The sequence below is a fragment of the Canis aureus genome, chromosome 38 (genome assembly GCF_053574225.1).
Source record: "Canis aureus isolate CA01 chromosome 38, VMU_Caureus_v.1.0, whole genome shotgun sequence".
NCBI lineage: Eukaryota > Metazoa > Chordata > Mammalia > Carnivora > Canidae > Canis > Canis aureus.
The window spans coordinates 10,548,714-10,572,969 of NC_135648.1; the positions used below are offsets into that span (position 1 = coordinate 10,548,714).

Consider the following 24,256-nt stretch of genomic DNA (forward strand, 5'->3'; position numbering starts at 1 on the left):
GACGAGTTAAAAGTTGGGCGGAAAAGTCCTAAAGAGGGAAAGCTGGTCTATAAGCCAATGCTGTACTTTCAATTTGCTCTTTAAAAATATGGTGGAGTGATTTCTTCTTTTCTTCCTTTTTTTTGGAAGGGCTCTCTATATTCCAGTATAACTAGAAAGTGCTGGAAAATCAGTTAACCTACTTTCTATAAAATTATCCACAGTTCTTGCACAGGAGTATCCAATCTGCCCTTAGTATGCTTTTCTGCCCCTAAACTTCCGTAGAAGCCAGTATTCTTTGTATGAAAACTGATAGTATGCTTTTTTTTTTTTTTTTAAATACTGCACTTAGCAGAGCTTTTAATCTATTTGGTGGCTGGAGGTGGGAAGGAGAAGAGAAGCCACATCCTGATCTTAGACGACACCCTGTGCAATCCCAACAACCTGAGACTTTTTCCAGTTTGGGGATGATCATTATCCTGGCTTGGATCACCTCACCTCTTTGGCCTAAGGTGTGCCCGAAAGAACAAAGAATCAAGGAAGCAACAACACCCCCTTGGGTAACTGGCTCTCTCCACACCTGTGTACTGATGAGGAAGAGATCAGACTTCCGGAGTGTTGTAAAAGTGCTGGCAACTCACTTCAACTTCCGCAGGTAAACACGGTTCAGATTCTATATAACCTAACTTGCCCGCCTGCCCAAATAGCAGTGGAACGGATACACGTGCTTGAGAAAGCAAAGTGACTCAACTCTCGGTTTGGTCTCAATTGTTCTGGACCAATTACAGTGAACTTGCCTTCCTAATATCTCCTTGGCTCCACCCCAGGTAGAAAGCTTTACTTCCCGAGGGGAATAACCGGGGCGGTGTGTATTTGTCAACCCCGTTGTGGACTGTGCCTAATTACAATAATAAAACCATCCTGCTTGCCAGGACCTTCCGCATCTGCTCTGCTCTGGAACCAGAAGAGAAGGTGCAGGAAAAAAGAAAGGTGGCCAGGGAGACTGGCGCTAGATCCAGGGGCTGACATTTGGAGACTGTCAAGTACAAGACATGGCAAGTCACAGAACCAGGGCTTGTCAAACTAAGAATAAATATTAAAAAAAAAAAAAAGAAGAAGAAGAAGAAAGAAGGAAGAAGAAAGAAGAAAGAAGAAGAAGAAAGGGGGGCACCCTGCAATTAGAACCTCTAGGATAAAACGACTAGGATGGCCATATTATCTATTTAGGCAAGACACAGAGACTTTGTGAAGGCAGCCAGCAAGTATATAGGGCATGGAAAGGGAGGGGGGTGGGGGAGAAATGGGCAACCAATGAAAAGTTTATGACTTGGGATTTGGAATACGCAAATGTTGAAGCTTTTTTTTTTCTCTCTCTCTCTCTCTTCTCTTCCTGGTATTTAACCCTCTCAGGTATCACTGGATGCTTCTTCTGCTTTTCTTTTTTTTTTCCCTTAAGAACTTGGAAACCATTCCCAGCTAACTGTCCTCTTCCCTCCCCACTCCCCCCGCCCCCCCCCCCCCAACTGCACGATAAATCACTCCCGCTGCTACTGTATGCCAGCTGGGTTTGAGGACGCTGCCCTTAGAGAAGCCAGTTTAGGAAAAAAAAAAAAATCGGCTGTCTTCTACTGTGAGATTTAGGAATGCACCGAAATAACTGCAAGGAAGCCTAAGAAAGCGCGGGGAGCCCAGGGCTCGAGGGTGAGAAAGATAGACGGGAACCCCCTTAAGGAGAAGGATCCGCTCCACCAGGAGCTTAAGAAGACAGGTCGGAGCCAACCCTGAAAAAATAACGCGAAGGAAAGCCCTGGGGGACACCGTCAGAAACCAGGCCGTCCCCCCTCCTAGCGCGCCAGGTGAACTCCGGAGGGGACGTGGTGGCGAGCCGCGCCTCCGGGGGCGCAGGCCCGGGGCTCCGAGGGGTGTCCGGAGGGGTCTCCGGGTCCGCCGGGGTCTGGGCGGTGCTGACACGGCTTAGGGGCGTCAGAGACAATAGGGAAGGCTGGGGGAACCCGCTGATAGGTCGCCCGGAAAGGGGCGCCTTCCGGAGAGGCTAGCTCCGAGCCACTTTTTGCTTTAACCCTTCGCGCGCCAGTGCGCCGCCCGCAGCAAGGGGAGCAAAAGCCCCGCCGGGCCGCCCCCGGCTGCGCGCGGCCCCGGGGAGCGCCTCCCGGCGGGCGGGGCGCGGGGTGCGGAGTCCCGGAGAGGGCCTCGGGGGCCAGCAGGAGAGGGACAGAGCCTCACGCTCCCCGGGCCCCGGGCGCGAGGAGAAAAGTCCAGGCGCGAGTCGCCGACTGCAAGCCTAACGTCCTCAGGCCCCCGGCTGGCGAGGAGGGGGGTGGGATGGAGGTGGGGGGGGGAATGGAGGTCTCGGGGGTGGGATGGAGATGGGGGGTGGGTGGGATGGAGGTCGGGCGGGTGGGATGGAGGTGGGGGGGTGGGATGGAGGTGGGGGGTGGGATGGAGATGGGAGGTGGGTGGGATGGAGGTGGGGGGTGGAATGGAGATGGGAGGTGGGATGGAGATGGGGGGGTGGGTGGGATGGGGGTCCGGGAGGGGGATGGAGGTCCGGGGGTGGGGAGCGCGGCCCCGGGAGCCTCGGGCCCGCACGCGGCCGCGGGGGATGGAAGCGAGAAGCGGTACTTACTTTCCGAGGGGAAGAAGGGCGGCATGTCTATCTTGTAGACCTCCTTGGCGTAGTACTCCTCGTCGCTCCTCTCGCGCTCGCAGGCGGCCGCCCTCCGGCTCGCCTTCTCCTGCAGCAAGTCCCTGGTGCTGTTGTAGATGGAGATCACCTCCGGGGGGACCTCCTCGGGTTCGGGGTAGTCTTCCGGGGGGCTGGTGAGCTTCAGCTTGCTCAGGATCTGCCCGCGGATCGCCTCGATCCTCTTGCGCATGAACTGGTCCATATCGAGCGTGCTGCAGGTAGACAGGCTGAGCGCGGCCGTGACCAGATGCAGGATCAGAAAAGCGCTCAGCACACAGTAGTGCATCTTTTTTTTTTTTTTCTTTTTCTTTTTCTTTTTAAAGGTGGAAAAAGTTTCCAAAAAAAAAAAAAAGTAAAAAGTAAAAAAAAAAAAAAAAAACTAGTAGAAAAAAAAAAGAAGCCAACAACTCTCAAGTAGAGATCAGGTAAATTTTTTGTTTTTTTGTTTTTTGTTGTTGTTTTGTTGTTGTTGTTGTTTTTTTTTAATGCGAGACTTTTGCAAACAGTCGAGAGTCAACGTCCAAGAGAAAAAGGTATCTTGCTGGAATTCCTTTAAAAAGAAAATGCAGGTCGTTCCGAAAGTGGAAATATTAACACGCGATGGGGAGAGAGAACCCTAACTTCGGGGAGCAAGAAAAAGTTTTCTTGGAGCGACGAGGTGGGGAGGGGGGGCGAAAAAAGAGACGAGTGGCTATTAGGCAGGAATAAATTTTAAGAGGAGGAAACGGAGTTCAGTGTGTCAGTTTCGGGTGCGGAGTGGCGGATCTGAACTCGGCTCCTCCGGCCAAAAGGGAAGAGATGAAAAGGTCCCGGGGCTGGCAGCTGGCGAGCGCGCGGGAGGGGCGCGGGGAGCGCGGCGCGGGGGGCCGCCGAGCCGGCCGGGCGGGAGGGCAGGTATTTAAGGAAGGAGCGGCGCGGCCCTGCCTTCCACTGCGGCGCGGGAGCCGGAGCAGCCGCGGCCCCGGAGCGGAGGGCGCACACGTGTGTGAGTGTGTGAGTGCGCGAGTGTGCGAGCGGGTGTGCGCGCCCGCGTGTGCGCGCGCTGGGGGCGAGCCCGGGACGCGGCGGGTCCTGCTCCCGGGGCTCGCGGGGCCGACACCCCGGCCGGCGCTCGCGGCCGCCTGCAGCCTCCACCTCCCTCCCTCCCTCCCTCCCTCCCGCTCCCGCCCCGCTCCGGCTCCCGCTCCGGCTCCCGCTCCGCTCCCGCTCCGGCTCCCGCTCCTCCTCCTGCGCTCGCTCCAGACGCCAACCCGGCCCCGGGGACGCGCCGCCCGGGGAGGTTGTTATTCCTGAGGGGCTGCGCGGGGCCCCTGCGCTCCCACCCGCTCCTGGTTTCTCTCCCGCTCGGACTTTCTCGCCGCGGGTAGGTGGGCGCTTGGCACCCCGGCGCAGCCCCTCTCCTCCCTTGTGCAGCCGGGCACCCCCCTCCTTGGCTCCCGAGTGGCTGCCTAGACCGTTATACTACGTTCTCCATCCCTGCCCGGGCCGCCGTCACTTGCGCTCCTGCTCCGCTCTTCCGTTTGCCCTTCTCTGCCTGGCTGCGCCCGCTCCCCTCTCTGCCTCTCTCCCTTCTCTCCCTCTCTCTCTCTCCCTCCCACTCTCTCCCTCTCTCTGTCCCTCCTTCCTTCTCCCTCCCTCCCTCTCTCTCTCTCTCTCTCTCCCCCTCTCTCGTCGGGAGCTCCTGGAGCTCCCCTCGGAGCGAACCTTCTGCTGCCAGCAGATAACATCACGATCTTGCCTGGGAGGAGAGATTTATAAGTTCTCTCTGAACCACGTGTTTGCCTTCAACAAAGTGACGTGCTAGGATTACAGTCAGAAGTCCTCTCGTTTACTTAGACCACGAGCTCTCCCTGAACCGTTGAGGGGGTGTGGAAATGAGGACGGCTGTGGGGAAGGGAGGGAGGAGGTGGAGTGTGCGCCCTGACAACAGTGATTTATGGTATTTACTTTATATAGTCATCTTGGACCCGTCTGGTGAAGGACAAGCTATCAAGCCTCCCGTTTTTAGTGTGGCTCACTCACAGCCTCCCAAACGGAATCACTTGCTCTAGATCGTCCTCCCTCCTGAACTGTACACACACATACACACTTACGTGAATGAGCATCAGTTTACTAGGAAACCACCCCCAACCCTGAGACCTGCTTCCCATCTAAGATTCACCTACCTTGTTAGTGGAATCATTTTCTGAGATCCCATAACACTGTGCCAGTACCTCCATCCTCAAGCTTACTTATTATGGTTTGTTGTTTACAGTCGAGTCCTCCGTTTGACTGTGAACTGCTGCAAACATGAAAACAGACCTCCGTCTTTAATTTATCTAGAGAATGAAGTACATTTACCGGTTTCACCGTTTCAGCGAAAGAGTGAATACCTTAACTTGCTGCCCGGGGCCCCTTCTTCATATGGCTTTCTCTTCTTCGCCTTCTTCCTCAGCTAGACATTAGCAACCAACTTCATTCTTTCCATAGCATACATCCAGGAAGCTGGAATTTTACAGTGTTTGGTGTCTACTGTTGTACACCGCACAGTATTTGACATTTTCTATTTCAATCTCGTCTCCATTAGAGGAGTCCAAGAATGATTCTTGCCACTGTTCACTTTTCCCTTTGTCTTTTACCTTTAGTTACTCAAAGTCAACATTTTCGTTTCGTCATGACTGTGGCCATACTGACTAGACAGATGATTTAAAGTGGAAACTCTGTTGAGTTTTCCCCCAAACTCAAAGCCTCTATATTATTCCCTAGTTTAGATGTGTCTTTTATTATAGGAAGAAACTTTAACTTTGGAAATTGACATGTGGATGAGGCCTGTATCATTAGTAAAGAGTTGAATAAATAGTCCTAATAGTGGCTAACACATACTACACTATGTAAGATACACACACACACACACACACACAGACACACACATAATGTTTACAACCCTAGAAAGTAGGTATGGGTTTTACAGTCAGGATGCATTGTCCGTGTCCTTACCCACCACAGACTTCTAAGGTGTCCTATGTAAACCGGTACCAGAACATGTCTGACAAACACAGCCTCCATAGAGAAGTAAGTTTGGGAGATAATGGGTCCCTGCTGCTTCTTGCAGATTCACAATTCCCATCATCATGTTAAAGGCTCTGAAAATCTTGCAGAAAAACAAAACAAAACAAAAACAACTTGTTCAGCTCTTTTAACCTAGCATATTCTAACCTCCCTTGAACATGGAATTCTTTACCTATTAGGACACATGGGAAAACTCTGAAATAAAGAGATTGTTCCAATCCGCTTCCAAATACTTCTGAAAGTTACGTATAAATCAGCATTAGCAGTTTCCTCTCCTTGAGGCCGGTTTCAAATTGAAGTGGCTTGAAAAGAGATGGACAACCAGCTGCCGTTCTATTAGCCAAAGCAAAATATAATCAAGAAAAGCTACTGTGGGGCTAGTTTTCCTCCAGACTCAACAGGTTGAAACTCATCCAGTTGCCATCCCTTTGTGTTCAGTTTAAGAACTGCAATAATCAGTTCTACACAAAGAGGGAAAAGTAATATTTGTACATCCGAGGCAATTCTAGAATGTAGAGCAGGACGTGCAAACTAGGGCTAGTGACTGAAGATGTTGCCTGGGAGTATGGCTGGTCACCTCTGCCACTATACTCCACTGAGGACATAGGTCCAGCCTCCCTGGTATAGACATACACTCACCTGAGGTTAAGTGGATTCAGATTAGAATATGGAGAGATTAGCCAAAGTCCATCTATATCACTTCTAGGAAAACAATGTAAGCACTAAATTCTTCTGACAACCCTACCCAACATAAACATGCACACTTATGTCCCTAATATCAGTTGGTTGAGCACTTATTGCTAACTTAACAACCCCTTAAAACCCCTGGCCTATTCATAAGAGACGACTTATAATTTCCAGGAAGGTAGGACAGGGGAGGGGGTGGTGAAATGTGGTGTAGGCAAGCATAGGAACTCGAGACTAGCAGGAACAGAGTCCCTCTCTACCTCTCTGGGAGAAACCCTTTGAAGATGTAAACAGATTAAGACGGTAAGACATGCCTCCTTGGGAAACACAAACGGATCCTTTCTTCTATTAAATAACTCTTGGAGCCTTTTCATTTCTATATTCAAGAAGTATTCACTGAATTTATTGAGATCTTATTACGTGGCAGGGACTTCAGTCTTCATGGTAAAAGGCTGTTGAACTCCTATAGATCGTCTTGATTTCTTCAGAAAGGTATTTAACGGTATTAACCATCTTGATTACCTCAAGGAGGCAGGAGAGCATAGTGGTTAAAGGAGAGGCTTCAGAGTCAAGTTTTCTTGGGTTCAAATTTCTGTCACTTTCTGGTTTTGTGATTCTGGCCAAGTTACTCAGATGCTGTGTTAGTTTCTTCGTCTGTGAAAAGGGTATAAAATATAATACAAACAAGATTATTGAGGATTGAATTACACAAGTTACCCAAAACACTCCCAGCAAACATGGCACTTAGTATATGCTCATTAAATGTTACCCACCATTTTTAATACCCTCTCACTTCTCCATTTGTGTCAGGGACTGTGTAATAAAACACATGTGGCCTCTACTCTTTCTCAGATATAACTAGAAAGAAAAAGTCAGGGAAGATCCTAGTAAGACTTTGCTTCATGGTTATGCCTGCTAGCAGTTTTGGTAAGTACATTCCCATTCAATTACTTTGAACAGTCTGGTATTTGGCTCCCATGGATTATACGAAGAAAGGACAGGAACATATACTTCTGGTGAACAGAACTCTAAATGACTGGAGCCCAGTTAAGTAGAAATTCAAGATTAAGCTCTCATTATTTAACACCCTAAAATGGACGTCCTTGTTGTGCAGATCAGAAAGGCAGAGAGAGGATGCAGCTGTGTCAGCCACTAGCCCTTCTCTGCTCATTAATGGGTCTATTCACTTAAGTTATGTGGAATTCCTACAAGATGCTAAACAAATGTCTGATATCAAAACTACTCATCCATGTCCAGAGTTTTACTATGTGGATCCGAGGCAAGAGTTCATGATATAAGCGGTCCTTCCTGACTCTAAAGAAAGAATAACTTCATCTGCAACAACTTTGAAAGCTTCCCATAAGCTTGGTACCAAGCATGGATAACCAGGAGGTAGGGAAAAGAAATATTTAGAACCAGTGACACTCACTACCTGCAAAATAACCCTTTAATGTGAAAATACATCAAAGCCTTTTAGGTTTTTCTTAATTTTCTATTTGATACAATTCAAAAACACTGTTTGGTCTATAAAACATTTTTTGTCTCATGTTCTGTAATGCATTTCTGTAGGTAAACAAATTTCTGCTCTCAGAATGATGAAATGGAAAGGTTAGTGACCTCCCCATGAAAAAGAATCCAATTATTTTCTCCATTTTGTATCTATAGGTTAATCTAAGACAGAAGTGATAAGTATGGAACCACGGACAGGGAGGAGAAAGCTTTTAAAGAGAAGAATAGAGGTGGTAAGAGATAAAGGGATCAACTCAAGAGATAAGGAGGAGAGAAAAACAGAGCAGAGCAGAGATTAAACTCACACTTTAATGATACTCTGTGGGAACATTTGTCTTACCCTTTGGAATTATGATTAGCTGATGGATTACTGCTTGTGGCCTTTGGGCACTTACATCTCTACATAGAACTGCTTTTCTGCTCTGAGAGTTCCAACGGGAGGAAGTCTTTCCTTGGGAGGCAGTCTCTGTGGCCTGGGCTTTGTCAGCCCCTCGGTCTACTGAAATGTGGTTTCTTGCCTCCGGTGAAATTCATCCACTAAAATAGTATTTAGTGACTGATATAAATAAATAAATGAACATAAGGGGGCAGTTGTCATAGAGTATAAAATGGATACATGCTTAATAAAATGCTAATGTTGATAAAGAGAAGCCAGCAGCAGGATTTTCCTTACTCAGGGCAGTGTTTGCTCCTGGCCCTTACAGAGTCTCTACTACTTCCCTTACCCCAGCACCCCAGGAATCCAGACACACTACACAAAACAAGAAGCCAGAATGAGGTTGCTGGAGAGAAAGGCAGAGAGAGAAGTATTTCAACAAAGTAAAAATATATATAAAAGATGAGTACGGAGAAAGAGAAGGCAAATGGTAAAGACATGATTATGTGCTCATAATTTTTTAAAAAATGACGATCAGAATGTAAAGTGAACTTTTCATTTTTTAACGAATTTGTCATGTTGGTGGGTATCATTGTGTGAAATTCTGAATGTGTACATTTTCATTAGCAAAGTTACCCACCTATATTTCAGAGTCTTGCCTTTTTATTGCCTCAATTATCCTGCAATTAAAAAAATGAAAACAAAAACCAACAGAGGACAGTAATTGCACATAAAGAAAACCTGGATGCAGCTCTTTGTTAGAAGGAGAAAACAGTAAATAAGAATTTTAAACAGTGAAGTACAAGTATACTTAATTAATATTATAAAAAGCAAAGTTATATGAGTAGTTTATAATCTGTAAAACTGGAGACTCAAGGCTACAAACTTTTCCCGACGTTTGAGTCTTAGAAAAATAAACTTACAACTAGGGCGACCATATAACTTGTCACGCACTTTCAAGTGTGAAGAGGATGCTATTCATAAGTACATTATAAGACAAAAGGGGTAAACCGGGACTGTCCCAGATAGTCACTATTTTGAAACGATGCCACTTCAAAATTTGAATTGGTAACAGTAACATCAGTTAGACATTCACCTGTTCTTCATTACCATAGTGATATATTTTGCATATTTCCAAGCCTTTTTGTTTCCTTTGTGTTTCAGATTCTAATAATCACTATCAGAGCTAAAATTTGAAAATGCTTCCTTGTACAGCTTTAGTATTGATCTAAGCATGCATCCCCCCAAAACTGAAGCCCTTAACAAGTACGTGGTCAAGTTTCTTCTGAGCTCCATGAAAGCCAGCCTCTCACATGGAAAGGAAAAAGATAAAAGATAATAATAATGGGGATTAACAAGCATTTCATGTATCCTGTGCACAAGTTTGCTTTTCAATTTTGGAAAATGAACAATTGATAGAAGAATTTGAAAAGTAAAAATGAATTCTGTCCTCATTTTTGTGTACAGAAAAAGGAATGGCTGTCATCTGGTGCTTATGGGTCACCTAATACTGACTTTTCTACATGTTGATCTTCCCTGTTTAATAAACAGTAATGGCCTCACAAAACCAGAACTTCACTCAATTGATAGGGTTGTTTACTGTTAACTTGAAAATTGCAATGATCAAAATTCCAACAGTTTCTACTTTCTGCTTAGATTATTCCAGTCATACCTATGTCCTCCCTTTAGTACAATATCTTTACAGTTTCTATCAGTGACAGGCTATTTACTATAAACCAAAGAAATAAGTCAAACAATGGGTGTGTGTGCTATGGCCCAAGAAAGACTTGAGCAATACACAAACAGGATTTTGGTTGCCTGGTCAGTACAGATAAGATTTTCACTTTTGCTTCTTTCAGAGACCTTTGTCTTTTAACATTAATTAAGGTTATGAACAGACAATGACAAGGTAAACCTATTTGAACAGTTGTAAAAATTAAATCTAATCAATGCCACCATTGTACAGATTGTCCAGAGACTAGACACTCATCTGGTTGAAGGGAAAAAAAAAAAAAAAAAAAAAAGATCCTATCAGTTAATTCAATGATAGCCTAAATCATGCCACCTAGAGGAGAGCAGTGGTACTTCTCACAACTTCCTCTGGAGAAAGAAAAAATCAACACGCTCAATTTTCTGAGTATATTCATCACAGCTTATTTACGAATCATACAATTACCATTTTGCTTAAAATCTGTTAAGAAACTAATCAACAGCGTCACCTCAAGAATATTTCCCATTGATCTGTTGTTTCATTTCCTGAGGGAAAACACTATATAACAAAATCTACTGCACAAGAAAATGAAAGCTACAATTTGACATCTTGAGAATATACATTTTCAGAAAATATCCTAGATCAGTAACAGTGGAACTTCCATAATTCTAGTTATCTCTTAGCCAATACTAAGCTAAAGTCTAGTCTTGTGTATAAAGCATGATTTAAATATCCAAATTCTTAATAGCAAAAGAGTCAGCACTTAAATTTTTATTAATCATCAAAATGTCATTAAGTAATAAACAGAAGTATACGGGCAATACATTGTATCTTGGTAATGAAGGGAGCACACATAGTCATGTTCTAAGAGACAAAAGCTATTGGACCCCACTCCAGTAGTAATGCAGTTGTTTCTGCAGAATCAGGATAATAAAAACATTCGAATTAACAGACATACTCAAGACCTAAAGTAAATTCTCCAATGCTGTATTGTATAATAAATGGACAGCAACAACCAAAATGCAGCCTGAGAAGACATGCTATTTGAAACTCGGACTTGCCACTGCCAGGAAGACTTTTTCACCTTTTCATAAATGCTGTCCCCTTCCCCAGGCCCTAGGTTTTGCCCTAAGTAAATGAGACTGAAAAATAAAACATGTCCATTTATTTTTCCAGAGCAAAGTTCAATTTCTAGAATCTCATTTTCTTTAAGACATTAATATCGTCTAAAATGTGGAGAATTACTGTTGTGTATAGCAGTTCTGTTGATTCAAGGTTGGACTTCAATGTATTAGCTGTGTGACCTTGGCAAGTCATTGAATCTACTGCTTGTTCCCTTACCTGTTTATTGGGGACAGTAACAGAACCTAGTTCATGGGGTCATAGGAAGACTGTGTGAGTTAAGGACATTACAAAACACGTAAGTAGTATCTGGCATACAATTACTGTGTAAATATTTGCTGTTATTATTACTTGTTTTGTTTCACCTAAACTGGAATGACGGATGGGACTATCAAAATAAAATGGTTGAGCATGAAAAGGAAACATTTTAAAAATAAATCAAGGAAATGGAGATTCTCATTTTACCTCTGCACTTCTTATCAATCTCTAGAGTGTCCTGTGTAAAGCAGTATTTAGTTTGAGTTCTGGAACAGTCTAAGTAGGCAAAAAACTTAATATCTCACTAAATATCAGGATCTTTTGTGTGAGACTTGTTTTGCAAACTGTCAAAATTATCTTCTTTTAAAAAGAAGGTATTCTTATATTCATCTAATGAATTTTTGACATTTAAAAAGCTTATCCTGTCCACTTTTTAATCTTACCTTTTCAGGTAACATTATTGAGATGTGTTTTCACTGGTCTTCACAGCCATCATTCTAAATGGTAGCAGAAAAGTAGAAGTACCAACGTTTATGTAAATGATCTCTTATCACTGAAGCTGTAGGTTGTCCAAAATTTCTTGCCATTAAAAGCAATGCTATAATAGAATACTGTTCATACAGCATTTTTGTAATCAGGATCTTTTCCCAAGGAGGGTTTCTAGAAGTAGGGTTACTAGGTCTCAATATGTATCTACTATCTGCAGACTGTAAACTTTTGTGGGGAGAAACATTTACAGTTACACAGACCAGAAATGAATGACAAATCTACATGTACAGAATCTGATCCTCTAAATGCATAATAGAGAACATTTGTTGAGACCCTCCCTAGATAGGAGGTACTGTGCTAGGGAGATATTGTGGATACATTATTCAAATTCTTATTATATGAACAAGTGTATGCCTATGTCTGATTTATTTATATGCTAGTGATATATAACCCATCATCACATCAAGTACATTTGGGAGTCGGTGGAAGAACCAAGATATGGCAGTTGTGTGTCACGCAATCTTGTTCCTAGTGTTTGTAGAGAAGGATAATATCACCTTGAATCTTTTCAACTACGAGCTTTTATATTTATAATACATTTAAGAGAGCCCAGTGTTATTGTACAAAGACAAATATTATGTAGAAACACCCCTGATGTTATGCTTGGTAATATTGCAGTATTTCAGGATGACTGCTGTGTCTGGCTGCCTTGCTGATGTTTTGAGAGCTGATGTCAATCTATTGTTTATGTCCATTCCATGGGAGGAGATACATTTTTACTTCAAATGGAAGTCTGGTTCTGCAAGCGCAAGAAGGCAACTGTCTAGTAGCCTGAGGGTGAATCGACAGCTGCAAGGCCACCCACGCGTTAAGGACACAGCTCTCAGCTGTCTCTCCATTCGGAGCCCCAGTTGGTCCTGACCCCATACAAATTTGGTGTTCTTGCTTTGATGTTTATGAAACGATTGCATTTAAAATGCAGGATAATGATTCAGGGGTTAGAGAAACTGTTATTTATACAAATGTGGTTAACACCTCATCATTTTAAACTGGCTGCTGCTAATAATGCTCATTATGCTCTTTGTTTTCTGTTTTTTTGCCCAAATCTGCAATCTACATTTGCTCTGGCAGGATGTCAAGTGTGTGTTAGAACAGCCTGGAACTGCTGGACAACTCTAGAGCCCTGCAACTAAAGGTGCTTCTTCAGGGAACCTCCAACCTTACATGGTATCTGATAAATCTGTGAACCTGGCAGTTCTCCAGATGTCCTTTTTCACCTATTATAAGTCAGTAAGACTTGTGAGTCAGTAAGATTTGATTTTCTTGTAGAAAATCAGTAAGATTCAAAGTTTGGTGTATTCATTCTAAAAGCTGCAGATGACTGCACTAAAAAAATGAAATGTTGTTTGTTATTAACAGTGGCCTCACATTTAAGGAAATAGTTACCTGAGGAAATAATGTAATTATAAAGCAACTTAATATATCTTCTTCAAAATACAAATAGTGAAAAAAATAACAATTTAATCAATAAAATTACACCAATATTCGTACACTTAAACTGTATCCATAAAAGTTTATCAGAAGAACTCATAGACAGGATTTCAAATTTTACTGATATATTATCAGACTAAATATATGCTAACGGCATTCTCTTTATAATTAGAGAGACCACCACTAGCCACACATAGCTTTTAAAATTTAAAGTAAAATTTAGAACTCTATTCCTTTGTATCACTACAAAGAGCACTTAACAGAAAGCTCATTATGTACCCCTGCAACTGGAGGGAGGGCACTAAAAGAGGGAAGAGGTGAGCAGTGCTGGACTAGTTATTCTAGACAAAATAAAACACGTTCTGTAACTGTCTTTGAGGATCTCTCTTCTGAGCACAGAAGGTTCATCACGTATCTGGATAAAAAGACCTAAATTGTAACTCCCTGAAATTATGCTTAGTAGGCTGGATGAAAATGTTAATGTGGTTCTCTAAGCTAGAAAGCACTCTTTAGAAAATCTAAAATTATTTAAGAAGCATTAGAAGAAATCTATTTTACAAAATTCTGATTAGATTCATTACAACTTAGTATTTTGTTAAACATCAATCATGGTTCTAAATGTCTTACCATGAACTTCAAAGACCATCTACTTCCAAATCTGTTCATAGGTCCTCTAAATTAATTCATTTAATCAATTTCAGAAAAGTTCACCCAGTGAAAAAGTTCACCAGGCCTACCTTTGCTGCAGTCACTAAGATTCATCTATCCAGCTGGCCAAAATTCAGACTCCTGTTTCCTTGGGAAGAGAATGAGAGACATCCTTGTAGGCATGGAATAGTTCTATTGTTTCCGAAATTTGCTCACCCCAAATAGTCTCCATATTCATATCTGCAGGGCTTAACAGTTCCTACCTATCACCAACATACTGAACAGAAACAAATGGTACATTAATCCTAAGAGATGAATTTATGGAAGGAACAGAATGAATTCTTCTTCCTTCACTTAACTTTCTAATTTTATTAAAGCCAAGAAACAATGGTAAAGTTATTCCACAAAGTTAAAAACGTAAGATTTGCTATTTTACACACTGCTATAGATTGAATATGTATCTTCCCAAATTCATTTATTAAAGCCCTAATCCGCAATGTAATGGTATTTGGAAGCAGAGCCCTTTCAAAGGTAAATTAGGTCACCAGGGTGGAGCCCGCATGAATGAGATTAGCGTTCTTATAAAAGAGACTGAGAAAAGATGATCTCCCTTCTCACCAAGCAAAGACAAAGCAAGAAGTCAGCTGTCTGCAAATCAGAAAGAGAGCTCTCACCAGACATCAAATTTGCTGGCACCTCAATCATGGGACTTCCCATCCTATAGAACTCTGAGGAAACTTTGTTGTTTTAGCCACCCAGTCTACGATATTCTGCTATAGCATCCATGGCTAAGGCAGACAGATAGACACATGCTTAAGAAACTTATAAATGTCCAAAAATATGTCTACTAATTTTTCAAATGTTTACTTTACTATTTTTTAAAAAATTTGTTTATTGGAGAGGGAGAGGGAGAGTCTCCCAAGGAGGCTGCACTGAGAGTGGAGCCCTACTGAAACTCAATCTCACAACTCTGAGATCACAACCCTGAGATCATGACCTGAGCCCAAACCAAGAATCAGAGGCTCAACTGACTGTACGTACCACTCAGGTGCTCCTCAAATGTTTATTTTATAAGTGAAATTCATGTTGCACAAACATAGCAACATACTAAATACAATAACTGTCTTCTAAAGTCATTAAAAAGCCTGAAAAAATAAAACTTCCATCCCATTTCACTTATTTCTCTTTTCAACACATTTATAAAACTTCACGATAAAAATAACAAAAAATAAGTAAACGTAAGGGAAAAAAGTTATCCAAAAGTTTGCAAAAATATGGCCTTATTTATTTGATCTCCTCCTTTCTCTTTTATAGAAAGACTTATGCTCTTTGGAAATTTCATTACAGGCGAAACTTCCTTAGGCCTTCTAGGTCTTTAACTCCTTAAAAATGCAATTTTTATCTTCAGTTTGTCTGTGTTTCTGTTCACACTTCAACCTTACAACGCCTCTGCTGTTATATGTTTAACTAGAACATCTTTAGGCATTTATGAACTGTAATCAAATGGCTTTGTAATGAAGTACTGTACTCTCACTGCCTGAAGACCAGCACAGGGGGCAGGATTAGGTGGAAGCCACTGAATATTAAGCATATTCATATATGCAAAACACAGTGATCAAAAGAGCCCTAAGAGGTTTCCCAGAATATAAACATTTCTTTTTCACTCTCTTGTAGTACACAAAATATTTTAAAGAATTTGGGACTAACCCTCCAAGAAACCTGGAACCTCCTCCCGAGTCATTTTCAGCTGTGGGCACTGAAGGTGAGCCTCTGATCCATTCCATCTAAAGGGCTTCCACCTTATGCTTTTCAATGAGTAGAATAATATTTGCTCTATGTAGAATCTAAGCAACTTGAAAATAAATTCAGTATGCAGACGCCAACCTAAAGTGATAAACTACTAAGATGAATCTAAGTGTTTCAACCTAAAACAGGTATTAATTTTGACTTTGAGAATTCAATGCCTAAAAACAATTAATAACCAATACTAACCTATGCTAAATATTGACAACGTTCACCATAGCCATCTAAATATCCAGATAAGGGGATAAGATAATGCCTAGTTACTAGTTACCTGGTTACTATTTTCCATAGTCTTTCTAAAAAATAAAAATAACCTTTTTATTGCTATATTACTCTAAATAGTTAACAAAATAAAATCCAAATATTGTTACATTTAGACAAATTAGGGGGGATCTAGAAATGTGGTTTTCTTTTCCCTCCTTAACTCAAAGACAATGTAGGAAGATGGAATGGATGCAGAATTATCTGACCGATGTGAGAAGAATGTAGATAAAATACTTAGGGTAGAGGTAACAAAGCTAGAATATTTAAAACATCTCAAGATATATGTTTGGTTTCTAAAATATAGGTTTCTATAAAATATAGATTTATATTAATATATGATGGTATTTTGCCTACATATTGTAGAGCCAAGATGCAGCACAACTAATATACATAAAATATCCCAAGATGCAGCAAAACTAATATACATAAAATATCCCATTTTTACGATAGAAATTATTTCATGTACTTTGAATATGCTTTATAGCCTTCTAACATAAGTGATAAAATTTTTTTCTTATACTGGCAACTCATCTTTATTTTGGAATAAAATGATTTCTGAGAGGAAAAAACTCTGCATATATTCTCCTATTTTCAGTTAAAAAAATCTTGCCCAATTTTTCAAAATTAAACCAAAAACTATGTGAGTATATGTTTTGAAAGCGCTCCAGTAAATGAAAAGTTATTTACCCATTTCTATCACCCCAATGTACTATCTGGAAGAATGTTAGCCAAGTTTTAATATGATTCAGAATAAGATAAAAGAAAAAAGAAGAAGTATAATCTTTAATTCTGGGGAGAAAAAAATTTTTAACTGCTGCAAAGAATTATTTTTCAAAATTATGCATGTGTTAAGTTAAAATATTCATCTGTGTTACAAAATATGATACTTAGCACTCTCATTATTTGGAGGAGTATCTGCTCACATTTATTTATATTATTATTATTTATATATATTGCCCTGATGAAATGGTAGTTCTATAATTTAATAAAACACTAAAGTTCAAAAGTTGGGATAAATACAAGAATACATTTTGAGCTTTGCCGGCTTAATCACTTGGTATCACATTATAACAAATATCAAGCCATGGACTAATTTAACCTTGCATATGTAAACGCATAGAACACTCAAATGGGTTTGAAAATATAAACATTTCTGCTCCAGCATAAGTCTGAGGGGAGGATGCAAGTATATACAAATGAGTAGTAGAAGGGAACTATTTTTATTATGGGGAATATGGGAAAAGGAATGGATCCTTTTTTTAAAAAGGAACAGATCACATTTATTAAACAATTCCTTTATAAACTTTAGATCTTAAACCAAGTCTCACAGAAATTTTGGGATTATACTAAACAGTCTTATTTTCTTTTTTGTTTAACATCTAGATACTGTCACCCAATTTAATCATGTTTAAGGGAACAACAAGGAACCAAATCTCCAAACAGATGGGAGTATTCTGATGCAGAATACCTGCAGTCTCACTCGACCATTTCACTGGTCAGCCAAACCATAAAAGAGAACTTAAGCTAACTTAAATATTAGGGAAAAGGGGGGTGTGAGTGGCTAAAACATGTCAAATATGCTTTCTAAGAAATTATGCCTCACTGAGAGAGGCATAAACATGAGAATCTCCACCTCAGTAAATCTCATGCTATTTTGTTATAAACTAACACTTAAATCTAAATCATTATGTATGGTTTAGCATATAAAGGGACATAATAGAAACGTAGAGACTTGATGTTCTTAAATCTTATTTACCAGAACTTCTAAAAACGAAATCATCACCCTGAATCAGAAATATTATCATTTTAAATTTCACTACAGAGATTTTCTCAATAGCATACCAAAACAAATACCAAAACTTCCTTTCACAAAAGCACACATACATAGGACTAATAAGTTGGAAAGCAGAAAAATATAGATTTCAAGGAGTTCATTTTAATTATAAAAAGCACTGTATTTCTAGAAACTGCTGACACTGAAAGAAAACACCAATATCCATGACCAAGATGTAAACTTAAAATGATCCTGGCAAAAATGTGCATCTTGCTGGTCAAGCAAAAATACTTCTTTTACAAATGTTTGAGAAACAATGCTTAAAATCATACATGGTTTGAAAAACCTAATTTTAACAAAGTTTTCATGTAAAGAGAAAACATCAAAGTTGGTAATAGTAAAAGTCTTTTGGTGTTCTTACAAGTGATAGCTTCAGAACTGCCCAACTTTGAGAGCATCAAGTATTTTTCTAGGAAAAATACAATGATCATACATTGGGTTTCCTCTGGTCTTATGTATCAAAGTCACTTCCAGACCCTGGTTCACTGTTATCCACGCCATCACTTTCTTTGTCCCAGTCTTTCATGGACGCTCCCATCATGAAATCATCACGTAAGATTGTCCATCCAGGGCTCTCTTCTGATTTTGCTTCAGTCTGAGGACAATTACAGAAACAAAATATCAAAAGGCAATTTAATCATAAGGAAATAAAAAAGCCCAAGCTACAAAACAAACTTATCAACACTTAGTTTCACAACAGGAATGAAAACAAGTTATAATTTATAAACTATGATATATGCACACATAGGTAACAGAACAATATGTTAACAAGCTATTTTAACCCCATAAAAGAATCATGAAAAAAAAAAAAAAAAGAATCATGGAGGCAAATTTTTTTTTCTTGGCAGGGGGAGGGATTATAGTGAAATGTAGGTTTGTTATCAATTTTTGAAATTTGGCAATCAAAACAGACTTAAATATTATTTAATGCTTAGTGATTAGAAAAATGCTGGCAAATTATTTTAAAACAAATAGAAATTGAGCAAAGGCTTTTAACATATAATAAAAGAGAGAAAAGGGGACTAACTTGGTACTGTGTTAGGTTTTTATAGATGCTATCTCTATTTAACATTTGATAGAAATGTGAACCAAATGTTCTTTATTTAGGTTATGATCTCACTGCCTGACCTAATCATGGAATCAAAAGACTAATCACATGCTAAAACTATAAATAACTGAAGCAGGCAATAAACATAATAGGTAGTCGATTCATTTTGCTTATTTATAGGATTTACATAAAACTATATATAACCGCCTAAAAATTACAGCCATTCATTTCATGGTACAACAGTACCACCTTGTGGTATTAATTAAGTATTACAATATATGCAGAACTTCCAAACTTTGGGATTTCCTTCCTTCATTCCACAAATATTTACTGAGAACTGTGTGTCAAGCACTGTTCTTAGTGTTGGAAATATACTAACGAACAAAACAAAATCCCTGTCTTCCTGGAACTAACAGTCTATGCCTTTCTGTTTATACCATTCATAGAACACCACGCTGGAAAAATTTCCCTAGTTATGCAAGAACCCATGATATTTGGCTAGAAAATAGTGTTATCTTTATGGGATCTATTAACCACAAAAAGAACAGCTTTTAAGAGAAGAGATATTAAAGACATTTTCTAGGTTACAAGAGATTACTTATCTAATTCTGCTGAAGCTATCTTTTACTTTAAAAAACATAGCCCTGAAACAGTCATTCCATTTAGGAAAAAAAGGATGCCATTACAAAATAAAAAATATCCTATTGGATAACTCCCATCTTCTTGGGATCAAAGAATCAAGCAAAGCCTGTACCAAAATATAATATAAAGACTGTAGAGTATATATATGTGAGTAAAGATTTCAGAATTGACTGAAATAGCATACTTTGTACTGTAATTTAACATAAAGAAAGGAAAAAAAAATCTGTGTCAAAAACCAACAGTAAAACAGTTAGTTGCAAAGCCTCTCATACTACAGCGAGAGGGGAGTAATCAGGCTTACACCCTCCCATCCCTCATTTCTACAATATCAAACCTACCTTCCTAAAACTCTTCTTGTCTGTTAAGTTACCTAACTGGATAAAAGGCTATTTTCTTTGATTCAACTCAAGTTTTCTTTGCCAATCTCCTCACCTTAAGTAGGAGAAAGAGCTGTTCCCTTGAGGAGATCCACTTAGCTACAACAATTAAAGCACCTCTCCTGCCAAATTAATCATTTCAAGTTTTCCAGTAAAACCTAAAAAGCGCATGCTTCCTGGTATAGCCATGTGCAAGTTACTGACAGGTAAAGACTTACCCAGACATTAATGTTTGTGTTTACATATGAATATGCACAATCTCAATGGTAAACTTCCTTGTTCAGACAACTGTATCCAACATGCTTTCAACATATCACCAACCACGAAAAGGCAGATCCCACGTGACTGAGGTCAACACAGACTGTTTCTACATGAGAACTCATCCTGACAGCCTACTTCTTTGGGACTGAGTTACTCCTCTACTAGGCAGCACCATAAAAATTGTTAGTACCCGAATAAAGGAGGGACAGAAAAAGGGTAGGACAAGGACAAAGCCTGAAAGGGGTAGTTCAGAAAGAAAGAAAAGAACCAAAATGGACCAAAGGGAAGGATTCATTAACTAAAATGTTGAGACCAACTGTCCTGCATGCTTGTCTTGAAAAAACACTGGGTAAACATGTATTTCAGACAAAGAGAACAGTAACAATAAACTCAAAGATTTTAGAATTGGGAAATCCAATGTTAGAAACCTTACTGGATGTTTTATAAACTGCCATCAACCAAGCTCTCACATTAGAGTGAGATTTTCATACTGTGAAGCAACAATATGAAGGAAAAAAAAAAAAAAAAACAGACCATAGAAAAATTAGCACAAACTAGTATGGGTTAATATATTTTAAAAACAGGTGTTTTCTATGTTTGTCCTAATGGCAGCTCAAGAAAGAAAACTGTTCTGAAGACAACAGAAGGACTCTTTACTTTCTCTGCCTACCTTTGCTAAAGAAATACATAGTAATAAAAAAAGGCAGGGGGAGGAGATGGGGGCCCACATAAGGTGGCAGTTTGAACATAAACAACTAGTCTTGCTCAACTGCAAAACTCAATAAAATACAGTTGTTTTAAATAAAATCTGTTGTTTTAAAGATATAATCCACAAGGACAAGATCCAAAGAAACAATAGCAACAGTGTGGAAGTAAGATGGACTGACTAGTAGAAATTGTCTTGGCAAACCCAAGAAAGCTGACTCCTAAGACTACAATTGTCAAGCTGCAACCAACCCAGTTTACACTTCAGAATCTTAAAAAAAAAAAAAAAAAAAAAAAACTACCAAGCAACCAGCAAAACCCCCAGGAACTAGCATTTACTGGATACTTTACAAAGTGAGGGTAGGAATGGAAGGATCAGAATAAAGAGAACTTAGGTGAACCTTTTGATGAGAAACAATCAGATCTCTGGATTCCCTTCCCATTCCACACCAGCTAAGTGGAAGACTGAAATTTTAACCTCTGGAGAGCTAATGGGCTTACTAGATGAAGGCATAGGTACAGTACCAGAAACAGAGCATTAAGTTATAACCCTTAGCTCCTAAGAATGAGTCCCAACCCTCTTCTCACACTGGGCTCCCCAAAATGCTGGGAGGCAGACCTTTTCCTTCAGGAAGGAAATCAGGAATACTCTAGAGAAAATCTGGCCAGTTGCTAATAAATAAGCCATGGAGAGAATGCTATACAAAGCAAATGTCAAACAGACAACATCCACATGGCTCAGAACTTCAACTGCCTCTTTGGGATTACTTGTTCTAAATCATGAACAGGCAACTAAGGACTATCAGAAAGAAAACAGAGAGTAACAAACACAAACATTTAGAAAGCAACCTGAAGAAAAACAAAACTCTTCAAAAAGAAGAAAATTTAGGGAAAATACCGTTAATATCCTCAAAGAGTTCTGAGATTATTATAGCACATCCACAAAACAAGAGCAGTTGCTATTTGAAAAGAAACATTAAGAGAATAACAAGGAGCTTGAAATTAAAAACATGATGGCAGGAACATAAAATCAATACAAGGGTGAGAAGATAAAGCTGAGGAAATCATCCAGAAAATAAGAGTAAAAAGAAAAAAGTGATGGAAAACAGAATTAAGGTAATAATTGGAGAACCAGTCCACGAGGTTCAACATACAAATAGCAATTACACAGAGAGAATGCAAATATGGAGGGAAGGAAAATCAATGAAATATTTCAAAACAATATTCTCAAAGAAAAGAACACACGCTTCCAGAATGAAAAGAGCCCTCCTGAATGTCTGAAACACAAAAGAAAAATTGACACATCAAGGATATAGTGGAAAATGTCAGAAGAATAGGTGCTAAAATAATATCCTATAAGCTTTCAGAAAGAAAACAAACAAAAAAAAATAAAATAAAAAATAAAAAAAAGAAAGAAAACAAACAAGTCACATACTTAAAGATCTATCAAAATAGATACAGATTTTCCTATAAGCAACCCAGAAGCAAAAAAGCAGGAGACAAATTCTTTCAAAATGCTGAAGGAAAATAATTTCCATCTGAAAATTCAATATTGAGATATATTGTTATCCAAGTAGAGGAGAGAACAGAGGTACTTTCAGACATATAAAGTATCCAAAAGTTTACTTCTTATTAAGCCTATCTCAGGAAACTACTGAGAATGTCCTCCACAAAAATGCAGAGTAAACCAAGAAGAGAAAGACACTGGGAGAGAAAAAGTAGGAGGTCCACAAGGAAGAGAAGGGAATTTCCAGGATGAGAGTAAATGGAGACTCTGGAGTGGTAACTAAACGTCAGACAGATAGACAATCTGGATCATGGCAAAAACATTGGAGGTTATGCTTTACCAAAACAGTGGGAATAAGCCAAGAAAGAAATGAGATCCAGTAAATACGAAATCCAATCCAGGAGAAATTCCAAGGATCACAAAAAAATTTAAGTCACAGGATGACAACTAGTTGAAGCACCCCAAGAGAGCAATCACCCAGAAAAAGGAGAATGAGGGACTCTAGGAGAGAATATCTCAAAGAAAATAATTATAATTGATATTATTACCTGAGATAATTTGATTTTGAAAAATTAAACTAAGAAAATTACATATGAAAATCAAGGTAATTAACTTCAGGAAAAACAAAGAAAGGATAGTTAAGAATAGAGAGATGCATAAATGCCAATGTAACTAGCTAAAGGAGTAAAAAGTAGTTGTCCCAGAATATGCAAAATGTGGCCTTTTAAACCACATGGATAAGTAAAAATTAATTTAAAATTAAATAGGAAAAAACAGGACAGGAGAAACTATTCGTTGATCATTTCCACAAATTCTAAGCTTACAAGCCTCCTCTAAGATCTTCCCAAAATATCTCCCCCAAGACACGCTTCTGCTTTTGTTAACCATGATTCTGATTCTGTTTCCCTTTCTAACTTACCCAAGGGAAAAAAAATGTTAAAAACATGAATTATACTATGAAGCTATTATGTGCCAGTTTATATAATACTGCCTTACTTCTAATTCTCTTTAAGATTCCTACCCAGAAAAAAAAAAAAAAAAAAAAAGATTCCTACCCAGAAAGCAATTGTTTTTCTCATCTTATATAAGAAAACTAAGGCTCAAAGAAGCAAAGCAGCTTACTCAAGTTCAGTTAATAATAATTGGCTGAGTCAATACTCAAACCCAAATCCATGATTTCAAAGTCTAAGTTATTTCCATAATACTATAAGTGCTCTAAAACGTAATCAGTAAGAACACTATTTATTAGTACATCACTTGTTATGACCTATAAATTACATGGTAGAATGAATACTAAAATACACTGAAAATGACTGAATATGTTTAAGATAATTTCTGTAAAAGTCAGAACTTCAAGGGTGCCCAGGGTCCTGGAATGAAGCCCAGTGTCAGGATCCCTGCTCAGAGGGGAGTCTGCTTCTCCCTATCTCTCTGCCCATCCTCCTCCACTTGTGTTCTCTCAAATAAATATAATCCTTAAAAAAATAAAAATTAAAAAGCTAAACTTTTTTATTTATATTGTACAATATTTATAAAATTATATTGTAATTATATTGAATTATATTGATTCAATAAATTGAATTCAATAAATTATATTGAAATTTATATTGTACAACAGATTTACATACTATCTATTTACTACTGTCTCTTTTCCACAAAGATAATTTACTATTAAGGCAGAAAATTTCCTGAATACTTAGGGCATCCAAAAAGAAAAGGTGGACGAGAAATTAATATAAGAAAAGAAGAGGGGCACCTGGCTGGCTCAGTCAGTTAGCATCTGCTTCAGC

At 39.4% G+C, this 24,256-nt stretch overlaps 2 protein-coding genes and 2 long non-coding RNA genes across 7 annotated transcripts in view; 1 reads left to right on the forward strand and 3 right to left on the reverse strand.

Annotated features, from left to right (window-relative positions):
- The window catches only part of TGFB2 (transforming growth factor beta 2), an 80,124-nt gene extending 76,335 nt beyond the window's left edge, over window positions 1-3,789 (reverse strand). The window contains exon 1 of one of the 3 annotated variants that reach the window (XM_077886607.1): window positions 2,627-3,784. In XM_077886607.1, the coding sequence (XP_077742733.1) occupies window positions 2,627-2,972 (346 nt within the window). In that variant the 5' untranslated portion in view covers window positions 2,973-3,784. Of the gene's footprint in view, window positions 1-2,626 lie in introns of all 3 variants that reach the window. The other 2 variants (XM_077886608.1, XM_077886609.1) reach the window with 2 other exon arrangements.
- Window positions 1,518-24,071, forward strand: LOC144307058 (uncharacterized). Of its 2 annotated transcripts, none has more exons than XR_013374023.1 (4): window positions 1,518-1,835; window positions 13,018-13,081; window positions 15,700-15,787; window positions 20,867-24,071. It is a non-coding gene; the product is annotated as an uncharacterized LOC144307058 (long non-coding RNA). The 2 variants fall into 2 exon arrangements; XR_013374022.1 differs by lacking the exon at window positions 1,518-1,835 and adding an exon at window positions 3,407-3,671.
- LOC144307059 (uncharacterized) lies at window positions 4,852-7,183 on the reverse strand. Its single transcript, XR_013374024.1, has 2 exons — window positions 5,663-7,183; window positions 4,852-4,967 (listed from the first exon to the last, which is right to left on the reverse strand). It is a non-coding gene; the product is annotated as an uncharacterized LOC144307059 (long non-coding RNA).
- RRP15 (ribosomal RNA processing 15 homolog) overlaps window positions 18,009-24,256 on the reverse strand; it is a 38,525-nt gene continuing 32,277 nt past the window's right edge. The window contains exon 5 of the mRNA XM_077886610.1: window positions 18,009-18,521. Coding sequence (XP_077742736.1) covers window positions 18,378-18,521 — 144 coding nt within the window. The 3' untranslated portion in view covers window positions 18,009-18,377. The remainder of the gene's footprint in view (window positions 18,522-24,256) is intronic.